Raw genomic sequence first — 23,843 nt, 5'->3', positions numbered from 1 at the left:
CATTACTGATTGCCGTTTTAATCAGACAATCCATCATCTGTAATGGAGCACATTTGAAAATTGACCTTCCCTTCAGGCACTGAGTGGTCGGCTCTGTCAGTGCAGGAAAGGGCCACAAGTTCACTATCAATACCTTATTTATTATTACATCAGTTATTAAAAATCACACATCACTCTGGTGATGTTTAGTCAATACTTGTGATTATTTAAACCCACAGAACTTTTTTTTTGTGAATATTTGAAAAGTCAAATGCTGTGTTGTGCGTGGGCTGCATTCTGATTTGCATACTAGGCCATAACACTATAATGTTTAGGCAACATATCGATGTAGTGCAAGTTCGGCAGGCTAATGCACAAAATACATTCTAATAATATAGAATATATGTAATGTATGTACTAATCTGAATAGAGTGCGTTTTTCAAGTGAGTATACACACACACTTTGCTTGCCACACCTAAACCCCACTAAACAAATAACAGAAAAGCCAAATGCTGGCAGTGCACCAAATGGCAAATTCAGCATTTGGTGCACTGAGAAATGTGCAGTGTTATTAAGCGTTATTAAGCGCTTGTGTGTGCTGATGCATGGTGCTGGCAGTAGTGAGCAATGGGCTTTATGTTGCATTGCAAATGTTATTTTCAACTGAAAAGACTGAGCTGCATTGCCTCAAATCAAATATGTATTGGAATTCAATACCACATATAGAAGTAGCCTTGAAAAAACAAGAGCTTTGTAAATAAGAGCTTTTCCTAGTTGCTGTAAAACACAGCAAAACAGTGATATCTGATCAAAAAATGCTAGAAAGGTGCACAAAGTCAGCACAGTTACATAAGCAAATGTAACAAAATTCAATTTAAGAAGCATCATTATAAATCAAGTCCCTATATCTGTAAACAGAATATTTTATCTTTGCTGATGATAAAGCACCTCTAAATCTCCTTCATCATTTTATACACTGAAATTCATCATGTTTTCATCTACTACTGAAACTGTTGAGCACTGAAGTAAACAAGCAGCTTATAGGAAATGCTCCATTTACTCTCTTCTTTGTGTTTAGATTTTGATGGATCTTCGAGGAAGGTACTTTAAAATGTACTGTTTATTTCAGTTTACTGCTTCACATTAAACGCCTCATTTCTTTGTTGTGTCCTTTTCTTTTTTTATTGATCATGCCTTTTACTTTGTAGCTTTTGTGTTTTATTTTTATTTATGGCTGCGTCCCAATCGCATACTACACACTAATACTAAAAAGTATATACTATGTACTAAATTTATCTTAATAGTGCAGGTTGGCAAGTTAGTACCTAAAATATTAACTAGGGCTGTGTCCCAATTGCATACTACACTTTATGCCACTGTCAGGTGGGTTTTCTTCCCCAGGTGTGTTCTGTTACATTAATTATTCACATAATAAGTAGTGCTGAGTTTTATGTGTGCAGACTGTGCATTTAAACTAAAAAACAGAAAGCTTTAAATGGGTGAAAAACAAGCAACTGTGCAGCTAAGAGGAAATGAAAAATCAATCAGAGCCATTGCACAAATATTGGCCTTTGCCAGTACATCCATTTGGAATGTCCTAAAGAAGAAAGTTGTCACTGGTGTACTAAGTAACAGATGTTGACCAGGTAGACCAAGGAAAACCACAGCAATGTCACTAACTGTCACTAAATGTCAACTAAATGACAACTGTTCCAATTAATTTGCGTACAAGGAAAATGGGTGTGTTCAGATAAAAAATCTTTTGAACTGTGTATCAGATCCAGATGTAAATAGATGTAAATGTAAAAAGCTGAAATGTTGGTGCAGAGTGATCCAGCAGTCTAAGGCGCTGCCACTGTGATCGGGAGATTGCAGGTTCGAATCCTGATCATCCAGCTTGCCATCAGCTGCCGGAGCCCCAAAAGACAAATAGCACAATTAGCCCTGCTCTCTATGGGTGGGTAGATGGCACTCTTTCCCCTCATCACTCCTTGGGTGGTGATGTTGATCTGCACAAGGCGTCTGCGGGCTGATGTTTTGGAACTGAGACGCTGCTCTTTCCCCCAAAGCTGCTCGACAATGATGCATCTGCATGAGTTTGAAAAGAGGCGGTGGCTGACTTCACATGTATTAGAAAAGACGTGTCTTGGGGCGCCGAGTGGTCCAGCGGTCTAAAGCGCTGCCACTATGAGCAGGAGGTTGCAGGTTCGAACCCCAGCTATGCAGCTTTGCCATCATGCTCCCGGCGTCAGAGGGAGCAAAATTGGCCCTGCTCCCTCTGGGTGGGTAGATGGCACTCTCTCCCCACATCACTCCTAAGGTGATGTCTGCAGCACAGGGCGTCTGTGAGCTGATGTACCGGAGCCGAGCTGCTGCGATTTCCTCCAAGCGTGCTGGCTGCTCTGAAAAGAAGCGGTGGCTGGCTTCACATGTATCGGAGGAAGCATGTGCTAGTCTTCACCCTCCTGGTGTGTTGGGGCATTACTAGTGATAGTAATGAGTGGGTTGGATAATTGGCCATGTAAATTGGGGAGAAAATGGGAAAAATTAGAAATAAAAAAAAAAAAAAAAGAAAAGACGTGTCTTAGTCTTCACAGCTCATTGTGCTGTGGCATTACCTGTGGGGGATATACAGCTGAGTAGCAGCTAAATGGGTGGGAGAAAATGGTACATTTTTGAAATAAATCTTAAAGAGAAAAAAAAGCATTTTCGTTTTCTCTCAGATTCATCTTTGAAGGGGGCTGTATACCATATAATAATCTTAATAGTGCTGTCTGGCAGGATATTATAAACATAATAAGAAAGTGATGCACGATTTATATGCCCACACACATCACTGCAAGTTCTTCTACTGCCATTGTCTGTGCTCTCATTGCTATCTGTTATTTTTTCTAATAGTGTTTAAGACTTGGGTAGCCCTTCCTTTCCGTTTCACTTTACATTGTGGCTTAATAGTGTCCCTCAAAACTGCAATTCAAAACTGACCAGAAACTTAATGTGCATTATAGATATTTAAGTATATTCAACTTTAAATTTTTTTACTATACTACATACTTGCTACTATAAAACTAGTTAGTATTAGTCATCAGTATGCAAATGGCACACTCCCCATCACAAATAGAGAAATCAGAGTCTATCAGTCTCCACTTCCAGTGATGATAAGATCCTGATGTACTGAGATACAAAATAAAAGGCCTGAATTTGCATCTACATGAGTCATCGTTTCTTTGAAGTAAAGACTATTTGTGGGTGACTATTTTCAATTTCTGGCTTAACTTAACACCCTTCTTTTCTGTACTATTGTGTATGATGAAGCTGCTGCAGCTGAAATGTGAGGAGAGCAAAATCAAGCAGCTGTGCTGTCAGCGCCTCCTAGTGGAGAATAAGGACACATTACACGTCTATTAATCAAAGCATCAGAGAAGTAACTACTACTGCACTATTCCTGAACGTGTGCATGCATAGAAAGGCAATGTATGAAGATGGAAAATATTTTTATACATGTGTATTTTATGAATATAGGCATATTAACTTTTGCTGACCGTTTGTCCGATCACACTATTTATTTAAACCAACAAACAAACAAATAAATAAATAAATAAATAAATACATACATACATTGGGATGGGGGCCTATCTGACATGAGGCCACATGAGGCTACATCTTACTTACTTACTAAAATGTTTTATTATGTATTATTATGTATCATTTTTAAGACTATATCACATATTTAGGTTTGTCTTGTTAGCCATTTTAGCCAATAATCAATGTATTTTCTATTTTTTTTTTTACCATAGGGTATAAGTTAAACTTACCTGCTTAAAGAGCAATAGGTGTTTGTACAAGATTTTGTCCTGAAGCACATGTTCACCCTTATTACTCAGTATTAACAGTAGGGCTGAGCGATATGGCCCTAAAATAATATCACGATATTTCATGGTATTTTCATGATCACAGTTCTCTTGGCAATATGACAAAAAACAGAATAAAAAAAAACTATTTTAAGAATGTCAATAATAAGTCAATAATCCAGAATGTCATGATACTAATAATGCACTCCAAACATCTCATATATCCAGAATTAAAGTTAAACAAATGATACTGGACTGATATAATCTGTCTTTATTAGATATATAATGGAAAATGAGAACAGTGTAATTTTTCTCTTGATAAAAACAGCAAATAGAGTAGTACCTTGATGTGATAATTAGGGGTGGGGGATATGGCACAATATTTTAAAGTATAATTTCGTTCACAATATTAAAAAATGTTGGCGTTATTATTGTGTACGATATGATATGACAAAACCCTTATTACAGTGAGCACTTTTTAATGTGCCTGGGTTGCCAGTTCGAGAGAATTTACATTGTTTACATGTTTTCTGTTCATTTCTACACTTTCTTCATTCACATGAATATATGGGGTTCAATGTGTTAAGGCATTGAGGCAAGGAAGATTTAAGTGTGTGTGTGCGTGCATATGTGTATTTAGGACCAAATGTCCCCATTATTTAACTTACACGGACAAAAGTCTAAATAAATAATTCTGCTTTTGTTGGAGTAACTGTCTCTAATATTCAATCGATTTTTTAACATTGCTGTGAGGATTAATTTGCATTGTTTAGTGAGAACAGCATCATTTAGGTGAGGATGAGATGTCAATGGATGCAACATGGAGTACCTGACTGGTTAAATATCAATATTAAATATCAAGTAATTTTACAGCACTGAGAGACACATTATTTTATTTATTTAGCACTTTGTAGGTAGAGCTTGTTCTACCTATGTTCTTTTAAAATGCTCAAGTTAGTCAACAGAAGGGCTGTCTATTGGCAAGAACTTGGCAATATGATACATATCATGATACAGGGGTTAAAATTTAATATATTGTGATATATCATGAAACTCTAAGCAAGGCGATATATTTAACATTTTAAAATTAAGTTTATGAAAACTGTAATGCTGTAAAAAACACACTCTCATATGCACAAAATTGGAGTAAAAGTATATGGATTGTATCCAGTCAGAACATTGGCATCTTAAGATGGGCCAAGTTCAGTACAGGGACTCAAACATAACACAAAATAAAACACTGTCTGGTCAATGGAAATAGCTCATAAAAACAGGCTTATTATTGTTTATGTGTGTATATATGTGTTTATCTTTTTCACAGGACTGTGGGTTCTTTTTTGAGTTGAAGTTGAAATTAGTTCCGTAATCAATAGCAGTGTTTAGAACAGTAACAGAAATTGATTAAATATAAAATATAATCCTTATTTGACTGCAGGTTCTCAATTTTTTATCAAATATACAAACTATTGTAGTCAAATAAGTTAAACCAAACAAACACAATATCCTGTAACTTGTATGTTACAATATAAAAACAAAAGTATCATTTTACAATTTTTAAATAATTGCAAGCAGCTTCCTTCAACCTTAAAAACAGTTTTTTTATATCAAACAAAGCACAAAAAAACTGCTTTTATTTCAGTTAAGGAAAAGTGTAAAATATGCAAATCACTGCTACATAAAGACTTATTTACAGATTTATGATTACTGTGACTATCTACTGAGATCTCTCTGGCAGCTTCTATATGTAAAGTGTTAATTTGATTAATCTCCCAGCTCTAATGGAAGAGGATAAAAATACTGGATAACGACAGGAATACATGTTTCTGTGAGTGTCAGTCTGTGTGTGTAAGTGTGTGAATGTAAGTGTGTGTATATAAGTATGTGTGCAAGTATGTGTAAATGTAAGTGTGTGTAAGTGTGTGAATGTGTAAGTGTGTGTATGTAACTGTGTGTGTGTGTGTTTCACACCTCTGCCTGCAGTACTCTGACAGCTGGAGCGGCGCGGCGCATGCGCACTGCGCCCCCGCTGGCTCGGTGCTGAAGTTGGGCGGATGGCAGCGAGCAGCGCGCTGATGGAGATAAACCGGCGGCGCTCCCGTTCACCCTCTCACACCCCCGGTACCGGCACGAAACACGCGTAAAGCCCCCGTGTGCTCGAAGGAGGACGTCTGAAGCGAGAGGGTAAGGCGGAAAATGTCCTTTAAAGCCTTCAAACGTGCCGTTAGCTCGGCGGCTAGCCTGGCTCGCTAGCTGCCGTTAGCCGCTGCTGGGTTCTGGTCGGTCGCGGAGAAAATGAATCGGTTAGCTAGCGCTAGCTCCGGGGCACTGAGGAGTGGACCGGGGGCTCGTGCTCAGCTCGTAACGGCAGCTTATTACGGTGTACTTCGGGCTGTCAGCTCGAGCCTGGTGGCGGGGACTGTGTCCGGGGTCAGCCCTCGGTTTTTAACCCTCCCTGCAGTGACTTTAGTCCGGCTGCTGAAATCTCAGCGCACAGCTGCAGAGCGGAGCAGCCCGGAGACCCCCGTTACAACCGGTGCTGCAGCGGTTAGTCAACATAATCGACCACTTCGATTCTACAAACGTGTCCTCTCTCTATTTCAGTGTCGACTAATCGTTCATCTGTAACTGAAATGCACTACACACAGTTTTAGTGACTGTAACGCAATGGGGGAGGGTCAAGGGCTGCTCACTCTCTCAGTTCACACTCAGCCTGGTCACCAAAAGTGATCAAACACATAAGATTACACATTATCTCACTAATTAATGTAAAAAAATATATATAGATTTATATTTTACATTTAGGCGTTTTCTGGACGTTTAAAGCTCATATACAGCTCTGGAAAAAATGAAGGAATTTGGAATTCATCCCAAATTCCAAATAAAAATATTGTTATTTAGAGCATTTATTTGCAGAAAATAAGAAATGTCTGGAATAAAAAAAAGATGCAGATCTTTCAGACCTCAAATAATGCAAAGAAAACAAGTTCATATTCACACAGTTTTAAGAGTTCAGAAATCAATATTTGGTGGAATAACCCTGCTTTTAATCACAGTTTTTTATGCATCTTGGCATGTTCTCCTCCACCAGTATTACACACTATTTCTGGATAACGTTATACCACTCCAGGTGCAAACATTCAAGCAGTTCAGTTTGGTGTGGTGTCTTGTGATTATCCATCTTCCTCGTGATTATATTTCAGAGGTTTTCATTTTTGGTAAAATCAAAGAAACTCATCATTTTTAAGTGGTCTCTTATTTTTTTCCCACATTCAGCTCTTTCTTCTAATTTAAAGTGATAAAAAAGGTAGGAATACAAGCCGTAACCAAAGCTAGGCCTGTTAAAGTAATCATGTTATCGATTTATCGTACAATAAATCGACATGACTTCAATAATTGTAATAATTTTGATATATTTCATTGTGTTTGTTCATTTGTTAACATACAAAACATATCATTACAAAATTTATATATAACAGAGAACAATATTTTAGCTAGTGCCTGAATGACTGCGGCTCCATATACAATTAGCCCTTTTCGACCAAAAAAAAATCTTAATTCTGATACTGGTTCAGTTCAGGCTTATAAGAACCTTAAGGCTTTTTGTGACCAGCCCATGTTTGCATCAAGTGTTTCCAAAACCTATTTTTGTTGGTGGAAATTCATCGAGCATTTTAAAATGCGTAAAATGGAAAATGGCGTGTGAACTGCTGCAGGTGGAAAAAAAATGATATCTTCCAAACCAAAATATTAATTAAAAGTCCAACAGCTTTAAATTGTGAAATTTTCTTTTCTTGATATTATGTTAGCATTATATTAGTATTAGGCTGTTAATTGTCTTAAAATGAAAATAATATAATTTATCGCATTAATTTCTGGGACAACAAATTGTTCGCAATTTGTTTTTTATTGTTACAGGCCTAACTACAGCAAGCAGAGATGTACATGAGCATGGCAGAAATAATCATTGACTAATTGAATAATCAACTAATCGGAAAAAGACTTGCTTTACCAAAATAATCATTAGCTGCAGCCCAACCCTTTACACAGCAATTTCACTGCAATCTAAGCTCTTAAAGGAACAGTAGAAATCCGGTGCGAAATGTACTTGGGGTGTAGTGTAGCATGGTTCACTGTTTCTAAATCAAAAGGGAACCATATGTCCTGGCGTTGCCAAAATATCAACAGCTAACTGGTAGATATGAGCAATTAGCTATGTTGTTATTAGCTGTTAGCATTTTTGCCCAATGAAATAGAAGGCTAGATTAGTCAACTTTGATTCAGCATGCCTGAGTGCCTACTAGTCTCAGACTCCTGCCTGAGTAGGCAGCATTTCTTCAGGTTCAGACACAGAAATTGTCTCTTTAAAGTACCTTTTGTAAGAAGTGTTCTCCCTCTCCTGGTGGTCGACCATTTTCCCACGCTTCTGAACGTATAAACGCACACTAGGCCTCTCCCGCTCTCCTGTACATTTACCATCTGCTGGCTATAATCCGTTTATTTAAGCACTGATAGATGATAAGGAGGCTATAAATAGACCGAACATGCTACAGAAAGGACTGAACAGCAGTTAAATGCTACAGATTTATCCAGGAGTATGCTGTGAATGTGTCAAAATTTCAGTGAATATTTATGATGCTGCATGTTAGGCTTAAACTGACATACTGAGTAGAGTTAGAGATCCTAAGATAAGGTAAGTCACTGTCTCTGTGATCTCATATAAGGGCTAATATCACAAGGTTTTACTTATTCCTATTGGTTATAATTAAAAATGTAGGCTATTTAGCAAATAAAGTGAAAAGGTGAAAATGCAGACATTGTGTCCTCTGGATTATCTCACGACCAGGGTAAAGGAATCTGAATGACTCTGTTTACATCTCAGTGACATAGTAGTTCTGGGAAAATTCTAAAAAAAAAAAAAAAAAAAAAAAGTCAGTGAAATTTCTATTAAAAGCTGGATGCACAATGAAAATGAGAGTGAAAACGAATGTCTGTGTGTGTCTATAGAAGTAGATTTTGTTTAAAACTGTAATATGACGTAGTCATATTCATAAACTGGTATATGACAACATGAATCAGCTTTTAAAATGTACGTTTAAAGTGTAAATATAAAATTTAGTTGCTCAAGTAATTTTGAGTTATTTTTATTCATTCAGTTATATATTTAAATGTGCAATCTAGGTATTTGGCTACATTTTGTACATTTTTGTACATTGTGTGCTGATTTACATCTTCACATTTAAACATATGCAGATTCAATATTCAAGATTTTTATTGTCCTGTCACAGAGTACAGGTGTACATGTGAATGAAAAACTTGGGTGCAGATTCCCACCAATGTGCAGAAAACAATATTTACCAGAAGAAGAATAAAATAAAATATAATATAAAACAAGACATAAAGATACCTTTACAGTATAAACAATATACACAGTACACTCAATAACAAAACACATAATAACTTACACTATAGACAAATATTGCGTGGAAATATATTATGTAAGACTGAATAAGTATATATATATATATATATATACGATGCTATGTAGATATGCAGATATCTAGAGTGTGTGTGTGGGTGGGAGTGAGGAAATAGTCCAGTTGGTCACAGAATAACTATGAGTAAAGTGCAGGTAAGTAGTGAGTTGAGTGGGGAGTGCAGGGGGCAGAATGCTGTATAATATGGGAAAGTCTCGATAGATGCAGTGTAAAGTAAAGTGCAGGGTGCAGAGTTTGTATGGGTGTCAGTGAGTTGGGTTGGGCAGAACACTGTTCTACTGGCTGTTCCACAGCCTGGTCGCCTAGGGGAAGAAGCTGTCTCGGAACTGGCTAGTTCTGATCTTCAAGCTTCTGAGCTTCCTTCCACTCAGCAGCTGTGAGAACAGGGAGTGGCTTGGATGGGAGGGGTCCTTTATGATTTCCTCAGGCAGCGGTTGGTGTAAAAATCCAAAAGGTTTGGGAGCTAAACCCCTGCAGCGGTTTCCTCTCAAGAGTAGTACAGTTCCCGAACCAGATGATGATGATGATGATGCCGCCAATCAGAATGCTTTCCACAGTGCAGATGTAGAAAGTCCTGAGTATGCTGAGGTTCAGACCAAACCTCCTTAGCCATCTAAGGAAGTAGAGGCGTTGTTGTGCCTTCTTTACCACCCGTGTGGTGTGTTCTGTCCACGTCAGATCCTCGCAGATATGAACACCCAGAAACTTGAAGCTGCTGACCCTCTCCACCGCAGTCCTGTTGATGGAGATCGAGGAGTGTGCTCTCTCCTGCTTGCTGAAGTCCACGATCAGCTCCTTGTAGTTTACCTTGCAGTTTACAGATACAATATTGTTTTCCCTCTTTATTTTCATAATCCGTCCAGTTTTAAATAGGAATTTCAAAGACTTTTTGTAGAATTTTTATAAAATGATTAAGTTATTGAGCTGCAAACAGAGTAATTTGGATTTCTTTACCATGGTGGTGATACAAACCACAGGTCCTGAACATATCTTCTGCTTTTTGTATGTAGGCCTGATGTTCATGGTAATAAAATAGTTCTAATTTGCCTTATGAAGCCCTGGAGGTGCCTATCCAACATGAATCGGTTAAAAGTATATTTTAGGCCTAAAGCTGTAAAGCAGTGCCACAGGCAACAGTTTTAATATCCACAAAGGCATTGAACTCTGTATATGTCTGTGTCCTATCAGCACCATTGAGAAAAGTTCTGACTCTGACATTGATTTCTCTAGAATGGGAATGGGAGCATTTTTACAGATTTTTGAACTTATCTGTATAGTACTTTTGGTCGTTTTAGATGTAAACAGAGTAATTTAGTCTATTTTGAATGGAGAGGTACCAACTGACTACTAATTTCTTTATTGGAGTGGTGATAGCAGGACACAATGTCTACAACACAGACACTGACATTTAATTTACTATAGAATTCCTGCACACATCTTATGTATTTTTATGTAATGCATCTGGTGGCACTAGATGAGCCTGTCCACCTGTGCTGGATTTAAAATTTCAAACTTCAAGCAGTATCACATTATATGGATAAAAGTATTCAGATATCTACTCATTCACTGTTTCTTCTCAAATCAGGGCTTATGCTTTATTTGTTGAAATAACTTTCTCTATTGTCCAGAAATGGCTGTCTATGATTTGATGGCATTCAGTGACGAGAGCATTAGTCAGAATATTGGATGATCACCACCCCATTTCATCCCAATATGATGGGATGGAGCACTGTAATTCTGAAGAATACAGTTCCAATGTTCAACAGCTCAGTGCTGGGGTACTTTATACCCCTCTAGCTCACGCTTGCACACCTGACATAAGTCATAGTTCAATTAGTTAATTTTACCTCATCTAGAGAGAAAGTTGATTAATTGAGATGTAAAAGAAAGGTTTTGCATATTGTATAGCTCTAAGTGATGCTATTAATTATTATTTTGGCACATCCACTAATAAGTAACTGATTAAAACTGTATTTCTTCAGTTGCTATGTATGAATCAAGAATTACGTTTTTTTTAACAACATTTTTCTAATTTGATCATTAAATTATGCAGAAATTGTAAAAAATAAAAAGTGAAATTCTCATTTACTGATAAGGATGTACAACTAAAATTAAAATAACTGATTTACCAGGAAAATAGATAAGCTAGATAAATGTTTTGGTTTCAATATGCTGTTCTGTTGCACATATGTAACACACTCTGAGTACACATTGACCGATTAGTGGCCACTGATTGATCTGTGTTTGTTGTAGCATGTTAATTAACTTGTAAGTATGCCTTGTTTGGTCAGTTACATTAACAGCTTGCTTTTTTGTTGACCTGTTTTTATTTTCAGATGTTTTATCCTGGTTCACCTTGCCCTTGATTTTAAGAAAAGGATTTGCCTGCGAAGACCAGGTGTAGCAAACCTACCTCTACTTACCAGACCTTCTCCTGAAGCATGCTTGGTCAGGGATGGTAAGACAAGCGAAGAGCAGCCATCGTTTAAATTCCAGCACCCTCCCTACATCAACCTTTGACATTATGATCGTGAGGTTTCTGCCTGGTCTGTGGAAGGACATCCAATAATTTGCATGGTAAGTTTTGGAATTTCTGAACTACATTCACATAATCTACACTGTTTAGGATTAGTGAATGAAGTCCTCTATTACAAGCCAGTTTATGTGTTCTGCACTCGTGATCTCATGCTGGGAAAGAGGTCTCATACTGTTGACTGATTGTATATTGTAGCACAGAGGATGGTGTCTGGTTTTGCGTTAAAGAAAAATCTGCACATGATTTAAAACACAGTAATACAAATTGCTCTAGTGTTCCTCAACCCTAAAAGCTTGGAGACAAACAATTAGACAATGAAAGAACAATTAGAACACTAGTTTATATTTATAACAAATTATTTTTCATTCGTTCACTGAGTTGTGAAATGTGTCCGCTTTTGGGCTTTAAGCTCAATGAAAGGGGTCTGAGACATTGTGCATGATCTGGGAGAAAGGGGCAGACAGGCCTAGCAAATGAATAGTACACATTTCACAGTCAAGTAGCCACTTTCATATCACTCAGGAATCATCACTGGTGTTAGGTTAATCAGAAATGCAGACAAAGTCATGATATTTATATATTTGGACATTTGGAGTAACCTTCTACATTTCATTACCAATTTAAAATACTCAACCAAAAGTGAAAGGAATTATTTGCATTTTTATGATGCCCTCACGTGTTCATCTCACAGAATTTTTTTTTTTCCTCACATTCCATCATTGCTATAATGTACTCTTCACACACCCTAAACACAATGCAGCTGTCACAGTGCCACTATATAATAACATAATTGCTTAATTTAATATATAATCCTGTAAATGTCTAATTGCTGAAAAGCAAAGATTTTTTTGCACGCTTTCTGAGATGTTTTTCTTTAGTACCAGTACCAGGGCTGCAGCGATTAGTTGACGTCATCAACAACGTTAACTGTAAAAAATTGTTGACGCGTAATTTAGCTGTCATCGCATCGATTCAAGTATTTAATCTGTTTTGGGATGAATTTTAGGAACATAATGCCTTAAACATGCTTGTCAATTGCAGAAGGAAACCAGGTTATGCTAATGTTAGGAAGCCTAGTATCGTATCACAAATATGTAACTAGACATCTGAAATAACTCATCAGATTTAAAGAACATCCAGTTAAATAAATAAAAGTGAAAGCCAGGTAGTTTAACTAGCCTTTTAGCCATCTTTTTACTTTTTATTAGTTTGTCTTCTTTATTATTGCTGAAAGTTTTTTTTTTAATTCTACACATTATGCTGAATAAAGATAGAATTTCCAGTCATACTGCTTTTAAATCTCTCTAGTGGTCCTCTGGTTTGAAGTGCTTCACAGGCCTAAATATTCAGTATTATTCTGTGAGGTATTAACACCCTTTCCATATTCACTAACCTCTGTTTGTTTCTTGGAACAAAACAGTGAAAACAACACCCTTTCCCCATACATCTGGTGCTTTTATTAGGAGATGTTAACACTAGCTTGGTAGTGTGTAATAGTCTGTAGATCAGTGGCTAGACTAGCACTACAGAGATTCCAACACTTTTTACAATAAAGTTCTAGGAAAAAAAAACACTTTTTTCAGTTTTTCTTTAATTAAATTGCTCAAAAAATGCTTTTTTGACACATTTTAATTTTGTGACATATATATACACAATATAGAAGTGAGGAACTGATTAACAAAAACATTAAAATATTAGTTTTTAAATGTTAAGAATTGGGAATCTTGTCTAGCTGGTAAAACTTGTAGACAACTTTTACAACACCTTAAAGATCAATCAATAACTCGGTACACTGCAATGTGAAATATGTATAGTATTAGTTACCTATGAAATACAGAATACTGAAATCCCCATTAAAGTATAATACATAGCATGCGCACGCACACACACAGATAAATATATATAGAGAGAAAGAGAGAGAGTGAGAGAGAGATTGAGAAAGAGATGTACTGAAAATGAGCAAACTTATAAAATGATAAAAAATAGGACTATGTAAAGATTAAAAAATAGCAAAATATAGAAACATAAAGAGAAACATTACATATAAATACAGATTAATAACAAATAGAAACAAAGTTTTAATGTGCTGTTTTATTATATAGGTGAGTATATAGTAGGTGTTAGAGTGGAGTTGTGCAAATGTTTTTTTGTTCAATGTTATGTAATAATCAGGTAGTAAAATATGGCCTAAAAATATAATCATAATAGTAATGTAAATGTTAATAATATTTATAAATATAAAATGTTTTTTTTTTCGGTTTAGTGTCCGTGTGAAGTAGACTTTTACACACTAGCATTTTTTTCTTTTTCTTTTTTACTTCCTTCTGAAACTGAGGGATTAATGTAACTTTATTTCCATATTAGAACCTGAAATAGGCTTTATTGTTCAGCTCAGACAGTGAGTATATCTGTTACATATGTACTGCAGATACCCAGTAGCTGACAGTATGAGTTTGTGACGGCGCAGTCAGGTTGTATATCTATAACTGAGCTCTACACTCTAAAAAATAGAGGTACGATGTGAGTACTTTTTTGTACTTAAAGGTACACTCTTTATAATTGTACCTTCAAAGGTACAATACTGGTCTTTACAGGGTCAGATTTGTTCCCTCTGAAGTACAAAGTAATTTCTAACAGCAATAAGTACAAATTTGTACCATTTAGCCAGCCAAAGGGTACATTCAGTATTCTGTATCACTGCACTAATAAACAATATATATTTAAATTGCACATTTTTTTATTTGAAAGACAGACAATTTTGGATCATCAAGTTTTTGAGCCAAATTTAGTTGATGATAATGTTTATAATCTTTATAATCTTTACTGGCACAAAAACCATGGGTACAAAAAAGGACTTTCACTGAAAGGTACTTTTTTGTACCTCAATATAAGGTACAGCCCCAGCGACAAGCTTTGTACTCTTTTAAGTACAAATCTGTACTTACTTTTCTTAGTGTGTATAGTGCATGTACGCACGCTCACACACCCGCGTAGACTTCCTCATATTTGCATGTTTTGGGGCTAACAGTCAATCAGGATCCTGCCACCGTTCCCCACGTCACTGGAAAACACACATTTATTTACATGCTGATAAATCAACAATGTGTTTTTGCATAGATTCCCTAGAATATCTTTGTGGCATGTTTGCTCTTGTAAATGATCAAATGATCTACAATGTTGAACTCTGTTGGCTGGAGGTGTAATGATATTTTCTAGCCGTTGTACTGTTCCTTTAAAAAGTAAAAATACCTTTTTATTTGTTTAAATCATTTAATTAAAGTGAAATCTAAATTGTGTAATATTATGGCTATTACTGGCAGGCCTTCAGAGAACACAACATGACTTTATTTACAGTGATGCTAATCAAACAATGAAATCAATCCGCCTCTATTGTATCTCTTAAGTTCATTTCCAATGTTTCTGGGCATTTACAAATATTAGTTTAAACTAAAATCAACTAAGGTAAATGAATACAAAATAAATAAATAAAGCAATCAAAAATAATATATGGTGGAAAAAGTATAAAATATAAAAAATAGGATTTTTTTTAGATTTTCATTTTTACAGAATTGAGATGAAAAATGTGAAAATATGAAGTTATACATCAACTAAACAAAAATGATAAAAGTTTATTTTAAATAAAACGTCCAAAATAAAAAGCACAATAAAAAACACAAAAGTAAATAAACTAAAATTACTGAAGTGATAACAAAAATAATTAATAAAATAATAAAAGTAACTAAGCATGCAACTGAGCATGTAAATAATAAGAATAACGATATATAATGAAAACATGATTAATAAAATATCCAAAGTAAAATGATTAAAGTCTAGTTGACTAGTACAGTTTCCTCCAAACAAACTGGCTTGTAATAAGTGTCCGTCTCTGTTCCTCTCCTGAGGCTGGGCCAGGTGTTCTTTAGGCTTGCTGACAGCAGGAATGATCACAGTGTGATTTCAGCACTTTACTGAAGCACTGATGCAGTTATTCCTTGTTAAGAAAAGATGAGGAATGGACTTTTCCAGTCCTGTGTGTGTGTGTGTGCGCACGTGTGTGTGTGTGTGCAGTAGTAAGGTGCTCGTTGTCTGTGCGGTCAGCCATGGCTGTGCTATGCATCACTTGATCCTCTGGAATGTGTACGGTAATGTGCACAGGAGCACAGACAGCTTCTTACAGTGGGAGAGAAGGAGAAAAAAGGAAATTAGGGTTAGAACCAGGTCACACACACACTATAGCAATGCAATGTGTAATAAAGAATAAGACATTTTAGTAACACTCCCTATGAACCCTGTTAATGCATTACAAATGCATTTGTATTTTATGAAATACACAATACCGTTTAACTCTCATTAGCTTGTGTAATAGCTAATAAGTACTAACAGCGACATATGACTTTATGAAGACTGGTTTCATAATATCTGTTCATAAGAACATTGTATGTAGTGTTGTAATGCACAATAACATGTTTGGTACTTTTTGCATTAGAACCAAAAATCATAACATACAGATCTCTGATTTCTTTTTCAAATGTGTATAACACATTATAAATCATCATATGAGGTCATATTCACAGTGTCATACAACATTAGTGTATGGCTGCACAATATATTACAAAATGGTTTCGTACACAATTCATGCCACGTTTTGTCTTATCCAAAACGATTTTTTTTCAGAACTTATCTACCAAAGGCAGATTCTATTTGATTGCTTCAATCTTGACACATACTTTCATATACATTATTTATAACATGTTATGCATGTTTCCTGGGAAACATTCCTGGGAAGTGTTACCATTTTCTATTTTTATTTATTATTATTGTGTTGGTTTTTTTATATTTTTCCGCAAATAGCTAATTTTCCAATACTTTTGTCCATATAATGAGCGTTTGTGTATATTGCCACAAATGAGTGCAAATTTCTACCAGTGACACCTGCACAGGTGCATATATATATTCAAACCAAGAGGTAAATTTTTATGTGGCTTTTGCAAATATTCTTTTTTAGTAACACGCATAATGAATCTGAAAACTTTTTTAGCACAATTATTTTACCAATTTTGTAGCATTCATTTCCTCTATTGTAGCTTCTACCAGTGAAATAGTGTGTCTTAAAATGTTAGTTATGAGTTCAGCAAGTTGCTTTGCAAGGTGTTGTGACGAATCTAGCTCTCTGTCAGAATCCGACTACGCTTTGCCTACACATGCCCCCCACCACATGTAAAATATTTTATTTCTGTTTATATATAAGGGATAATCTACTGTTACAGTAAATTCCCAGTCTAAGTGTTTGTGTTCATCCTGCTGTGTGACACGCCTGCAGGCAAAGGGTAGTCAGATTTTGGCACAACACCAGTTCTTTTTTTTTATACTGGTTTGTTTGAGACTGAAAGTCTAATCCATCTAGACAAAACCGGCCATTGGTTCTGTAGATTCGGACCGAAAACACCTTTTTTATTTTGGTTGGATCAAACTCTGGTCCTTTGGTCCGGGTGCTGCTTTGGTTCATACCAAACTAAAAAGTCCAAAAGTCCGGACCAAACATGGTAAGTGTGAAAGCCACCAGTGTCAGTAACTGGCTGAATGTATAGTCTAATATATAGCCCTACAAAATATAGTATTTGTCACTAGATTTCAGCACAAGTTAGTGATTCATCATGTTTTGATTTTAATTATGCACTCAGTGTATCAAAGAATGGGAAAAATGGAAAATGAGAAATTATTTGAATGAAAAAAAAATAGCATTATGTGAATGAGTTAATTTGCCCTCTGTGACATTGCACATATTGCAGGATGCTATCACTATGATGACAATACTAAAACGATACATTTTGCAGCCCTACTAAAAATGCACCCGAGTAAAACTACCTTTACGTTTTCATGTTTTCCTAAAAACATAGAGAGCCTTCCAATTTGCATATGTCCTGCAATAGTTAGAGAGTGCGTTTGCATTTGCATGTTTTCCACAGCCTAACTGTTACTGGCCATGTTTTGCATGTCTTGTTCATAACATCACTGAAAGTCTTCATCCACTCCCAACCATGTTCTCTAAACTGCACACTAGCTAAAGCTCTCGGATCAGTATGAGGAATGTTGTGTTTTATATAGACGAAAACATGAGTTTTCAGGTAAGTAGGTATTGTACTCTACTCTAAATATTTTAGAAACTGTATTTTGTGGGTGAGTTTATCTGGCTAAGCAGATAATGCTGCTGTGTCTTTTTAATTCAGAAGTAGGGGTGGGTGGTATGGCACTAAAATAATATCATTATTTTCTGTGATAATGATATTCATGGTGATATGACAAAACACTGAGAAATATTTTATTAACTTCAAAGATATACTACTGCATTAAAATTAATGTTAAAGATTTATTTAGTAAAAATATTACAGCTTCAAAATCTGACACTGATTTTGTACAAATAATAATAATAATAATGTATCAAAATAAATATTGTACCATAAAATGAATATAATGTAACAAAAAACCTAAAGTACAGAATATTTAGTGCGTTCATTTAAACTGTAAATATGAAATATGCTTATAAGAACAAGGCCATTGTGCTCTAACATTGAAATTTTAGATTATTAGAGTATTTAGTAATACTGTGAAATTAGTTTGACTTATGTTATTGAGCAGCAAGTGAACCTCACTCTTGGTCGCATTATTAATCTGATTATTTCACATAAAATTATAAATATTATAAATTATAAATTAAAAAATAAATATAAATACGTAAGAAATGAAATAGTTAAGATTAATTGATGTTTCTTCCTTTTTTCTAACTTTTAAATAAAATTATTTTTAAAAGTATGTTCTTTTATATTTTTTGACTTACGATTCAGGCCTATTTTAGACTGTTCAGTAAGTAATCTTCTAAAATGATCAGGTTATATGATTACAATTAATATTTAATTTTACAAAATTAAAAGTTTAGATTATTGTTGAAGTACTGTTTGTTTCTGTATAAAAACATTGGCTTCCATGTTTTATCACTTTTGCACAGATTTAGCTAAAATAATAGAAAATTGTCTTGCATTGTTAATTATAATCTGTAAAAAGTAATAATCAGGCTCTCATAAGATGATCATAAAGATCTGTGACCTAAATACTAGTCTAAAGGAAATGATTTACATTCCTCCACCACCTAAATGAAATAAAAAAATACTCTCTTCTAGGAATCCCTGGATAATTAAAGAAATGTGCAGTCTGATCTCTTCTGATAATACTGAAGTTAATTAACTCTTGGCTCGGCTGCTGTTGTGTATTATAGAACTTTTTAAGTGTTAGGTATGAAGAGAATCATTTCCATTTTTGGACATTTTACTTGCAGGCAGCCGATTAGAATAATATACACTGATCATGAAGAACATTATGACCACCTCTTTGTTTCTACACTTACTATTATTATTTTTCAGCCCAGCTGAGCATAGATGACAGTGTAGTTCTGTAATTACAGTCCTATATCTGTTTCTCTGCACATTTTATTATTATCATCCTTTTAACCTGTTCTTTAATGCTCAGGACCCCACAGAATAGACCACCACATTGCAGCTATTATTATTTGGGTGATGGGTCATTATCAGCACTGCAGTGACACTGACATTGTGGTGGTGTGTTAGTGTCTGATCCACTTATACTAGCACAACACACACTAACACACCACCACCATGCCTGTTTCACTCGGGTCAGTGCAATAGTAAAAATGACTCACCACCCGAATAATCCCTGCTCTTTGGTGGTCCTCTGGGGTCCTGTGGAACAGTGTGAAACAAGGATTATAATAAAAATGCAGAGGAACAGAAGGACTACAGTCTGTAATTATAGAACTACAATATGCTACTAAATCCTCAGTGGAGCTGATGAAATGGATAATGATTGCACTTCCAGGTGATGAACTTGTATGACCTATGTTTGGACAGTGCAGCTTTGATGAATGAAATATACACCTTTCTGATTGGCTCCTGCCATCATCTATTTGCATACTGCTTGTGTATTTCTCCCCCTTTACTCACCATCTCTGTGTTCTTTTTTGCCCAGACAAATATAGATATGCCTGATTTCTTTTAAAGATAGTTTGTAATTTTTGAGACGCCTTTTGCTTCTTGTTTGAAAGCACCTTATAGCAATTATAGCATTTGCTAAACTGTCAATATAAGTCAATATAATGAAAATATAACAGTAATGAATTGCCTTCACCTTTTTTAGCGTAGCTTTTTAAGTACAGCTTATTAAAAATGCAACTTCAATTTGACAGATACAGCCACAGCAGACCAGCAGCCAGATAAAAATAATGTGTTTATTAACACATAGTATTGACATTAGAATTTGGTTGCCTATGTTGCAGATGTGATGTGGGTAATTACCAGACAACGTCCAAACTTTGCACGTACACCACATAACCCATTTTTACTAGGGCTGTCAATGTTTACTGTCAACTTCAGTGGTAATCTGCCTCATCCTCGCCCAACGAATGACTGAAACGCATTGTGGTGCTGCGTCAAATAAAAAAAGAGTAAACCTATGGTGAATAATATTCCTGGTATATGCTTATTATTAATATTTTATTATCATTTTCAGTAACACAGATGTGATATATCGAGTATCGCTAAATGACATAATTGTAATATTGTTATTGTGTGCAATGTATGGTGATAATATCATTAGAGGGGAAGCCCTGTGATTCCCACCCATAAACCACACGCTGGCCAAGGGCATCTAGGAGAAATTTGCAACTAAATTTTGTTCGTCAGACTAGCAAAGGAGAACTATTTTTTTAAATATTAAAATTTTTGTTAATTTTTTTACTGTAGTCATGTTTGTCTGCTTCTGTTCAAATCATATATGGGGTTTTATCAGGCAAAATCGCTCTTATTTTTGATATTTGAGTAAAGTGAGTACATATATATTGAGTATATTAAAGAATATATTGAGTAATTAGATGCCTAAAACAATTTAGCATTTGTGCGTATGTTAGGTCACGACAACTCTGACCAACAGAAAGATGTAAAAGCCTTCCTACTTCACAGAGGAACTTACAGCGTCAAATGGAAATAGTCTGCAGAGGAAGTTCTAGTTCTGGTGTTTCACTGCAGATTGTCACATATGATTACAGTTGCACGCTAATATATGCATTGTATCATCTGACGCAGACTTGGCTCGAATTTGCTTAGGCATGCCCACACCTGTATAAGTTGTGAGGTGTTATCTTGTCAGTGAGGTTGAAGACTGGCCAGCATGCTCATGGTATGGTGACATGAATGATCAAAGTTTGAGATGTTAAAAAATCAGAAAACACAATACTAGTTATTTTCCCATGACATGTGGTATGTCAGTTTATATTTGACTAGGCTGAAGATAAAATGACTTTCACAAGGCATGATGTTTAAGATTGAAGATTAACATTTTAAGCAAGATTAGTTTGTTGTTATTGTTTTGTACAGTTATATAGTGAAAAGAGGAACAATAATAAGTTGAGTCACTCCAAAAGATTTGAGCTTTTAGATCAATTTTACCAATATCTTACAACTTAACTTGTTTGTGAAGGCTAACAACACAGTCCCAGTTGTTTCAAAGATTTATAAATCGTAATTTTATGAATGTGACTCCTTAAATTTTGTAAAATCTGAGTAATTCATGCACACAAAGAAGATGTTCTACTTTGTTGGGTCACATAAACAAGTATGAATATGGAAAATCAGTGTGTGCAAGAAAATCCCAAAGAACTAAAAGTTTTTGGGCGAGAAAGAATAGTCAAGAATTCCACAAATAAGAAGGACTGACCAACCTTGCATTTATTTTTCTGTGTTTGGAAATTGTGAATGGTAATTAGGAATGATGAAAAAAAAAATCTTTTACACACTTGTATAGCACAATTTTAAAAGCAACTAATGACAGGAAAATATAACTAGAACACAAATGAATGTAAACAGTAAAAAGGTATCGTCTAATTATGTAAAATACAAACTAAACAGACAGTTTTAACCCCTGTTTTCATTGTGCATATGATCTGTTCAAACATGTGCTTGAGAACTACTTACCCTCATGAAGGAGAAATGAACAAGCCTGGATTCAGTTTCCAGTTTCTGTGCTGGAACAGCTAATGGATTAATATTTTCAAGTTATAATACTGACGTCAGTCACAAATGATTGCCGCTGCGTAGAGCCTCCATTTGCGTTTGCTGCTGCAATATAGTGTTATTTGCCTGTACAAGCTCATCAATACTGTTATTACCCATTAAGCAAATCAACATGTATTTTTTAACAAAATATTAAGTTCTCAGTTCTCTACAACAGATTTTTTTTTTCTTTTTGCTGTGACGTGAAAACCGGTGTTGTGCATATTCACAGCGTGAAGTGTGTGTTTGTACTATTTTTTGTTTGTACTAAACGTACTATGTTTTATGGGCACCTTAGTGTAGATGTGTTGCAGTACACAGTTTTGGCATGTTGGAAGAAACAGACTTGACTATCTGTTTCTGTATAATGCATAATGTATAATTATATGTTTCAGTGTATGTGGCAGTCTTTTTCCCAAAGAGACTACTCATTATGGTCTCAAGAACTCGAGTACTACAAAACTATTTGGAAGTCTGTATAAGTAGAGTTTGAAGGCTTTGTGTGTACACATTCCTGCAGATTCTACCAGTTTGTCTTTGTCTAAATATTATACTGTGTGCTTTTTTGGATGTAATCACACTTTTAAAGACTCTGTTTCTCATTTTAACACGTATTTACTGATATATTTGTAAGAAAAGATTGTCAGTTGTATGGCTGCAGAATATATCGTTTCAGCATTGTCATCACAATATTGGCATGCACAGTAGTAACTAGAGCTGGGCAAAAAAAAAAAATAAATAAAAAAAAATCAGATTTTCGATTTAAATCAATTTTTTCCCCTACTAATATCTCCTAGAAGTCGCTAAATTACGTCATCTCCTAATTTGCATAATACATGTTTTTGAAGCTGTAAAGGTTTAACATTGTGAGAGAGAAAAAAAGTGAGTAAAAAACACTCTAAATATGTTAGAAATGATACAAATGAACTCCAACAAATTAACAACTTCTGTTGCTTTTTAAACAGGCACTCACGTCTCAAAATAACTTAAAATTGATTAATCGATTTTATAGTAGTCACAATAGTTTATGTAAAACATTTAAATTAAACTTATATGCTGTTTTTGCAGCTTCATATAAAAATACAAAATCCACACTATTCTATTTTTGAGGAAATTTCTACCAGAGGCAAATTGTCTATCAAACATCATTTATTTTACTAAATTTATTTGACTAATCATGAATAGATTAGTCAGAGTGTATTATTATAATTATGAATTGTTGGATTATTTATCTAAATTCTGGTGAAATCTGGTAAAAAAATAATGTTGCAGTATATTTTATCCAATATTTTGCTGCACTTGTCAGAAGCTTCATCTTATAATGATATATTTTTACTACATTATTTTGTTAAATACAATTCATTACTTCTGACCAATTTAACTTCAGATTCACTTCTTTTTGTTTAGCCTCAGAGTGTGAGCGGAGTTGAAATGAGGAAACGGCAGCAGGCACACATTGAAGGACCCCCGCAGGCCCCTGGGCATCCAAGGCCAAACACCTGCTGTCTCTGCTGGTGTGGGTGCTGCAAATGCCTCTGGTAGGTCACATCCTCCTGCATATGTTTGAAAAAAGTAGAATTGTAAATGGCATTTCATTTTTACGAAAAAATTATGTCAGTTGTTTGACCCAATTAATAGTGTAAGAAACTATTTATAGTAAATCATATCATAATATTTTGGTTTGTAATACTGTATTTTAAAGAACAGTATCAGTTCTTACTTATTAATTTACATATAAAGATTGGTGTCAGACAGTGGTTTATTTTGTGTTATGTTTAAACCTTATCCGCTAGACAGATGTGATTAGATCCCACTGTTTTGATTGCATAGTAAATACATTGTTTTATTTAGATGTTTTGTTTTTTA

At 35.1% G+C, this 23,843-nt stretch overlaps 1 protein-coding gene across 1 annotated transcript in view; it reads left to right on the top strand.

Annotated features, from left to right (window-relative positions):
• The first annotated feature begins 5,838 nt into the window (after positions 1-5,838).
• rgs17 (regulator of G protein signaling 17) overlaps positions 5,839-23,843 on the top strand; it is a 30,034-nt gene continuing 12,029 nt past the window's right edge. Inside the window, exons 1-3 of the mRNA XM_007256078.4 lie at positions 5,839-6,012; positions 11,663-11,903; positions 23,385-23,515. Coding sequence (XP_007256140.1) covers positions 11,901-11,903; positions 23,385-23,515 — 134 coding nt within the window. The 5' untranslated portion in view covers positions 5,839-6,012; positions 11,663-11,900. The remainder of the gene's footprint in view (positions 6,013-11,662; positions 11,904-23,384; positions 23,516-23,843) is intronic.

This window comes from Astyanax mexicanus, chromosome 7 (genome assembly GCF_023375975.1).
Source record: "Astyanax mexicanus isolate ESR-SI-001 chromosome 7, AstMex3_surface, whole genome shotgun sequence".
NCBI lineage: Eukaryota > Metazoa > Chordata > Actinopteri > Characiformes > Acestrorhamphidae > Astyanax > Astyanax mexicanus.
This window is presented reverse-complemented; position numbering and strand designations above follow the sequence as displayed.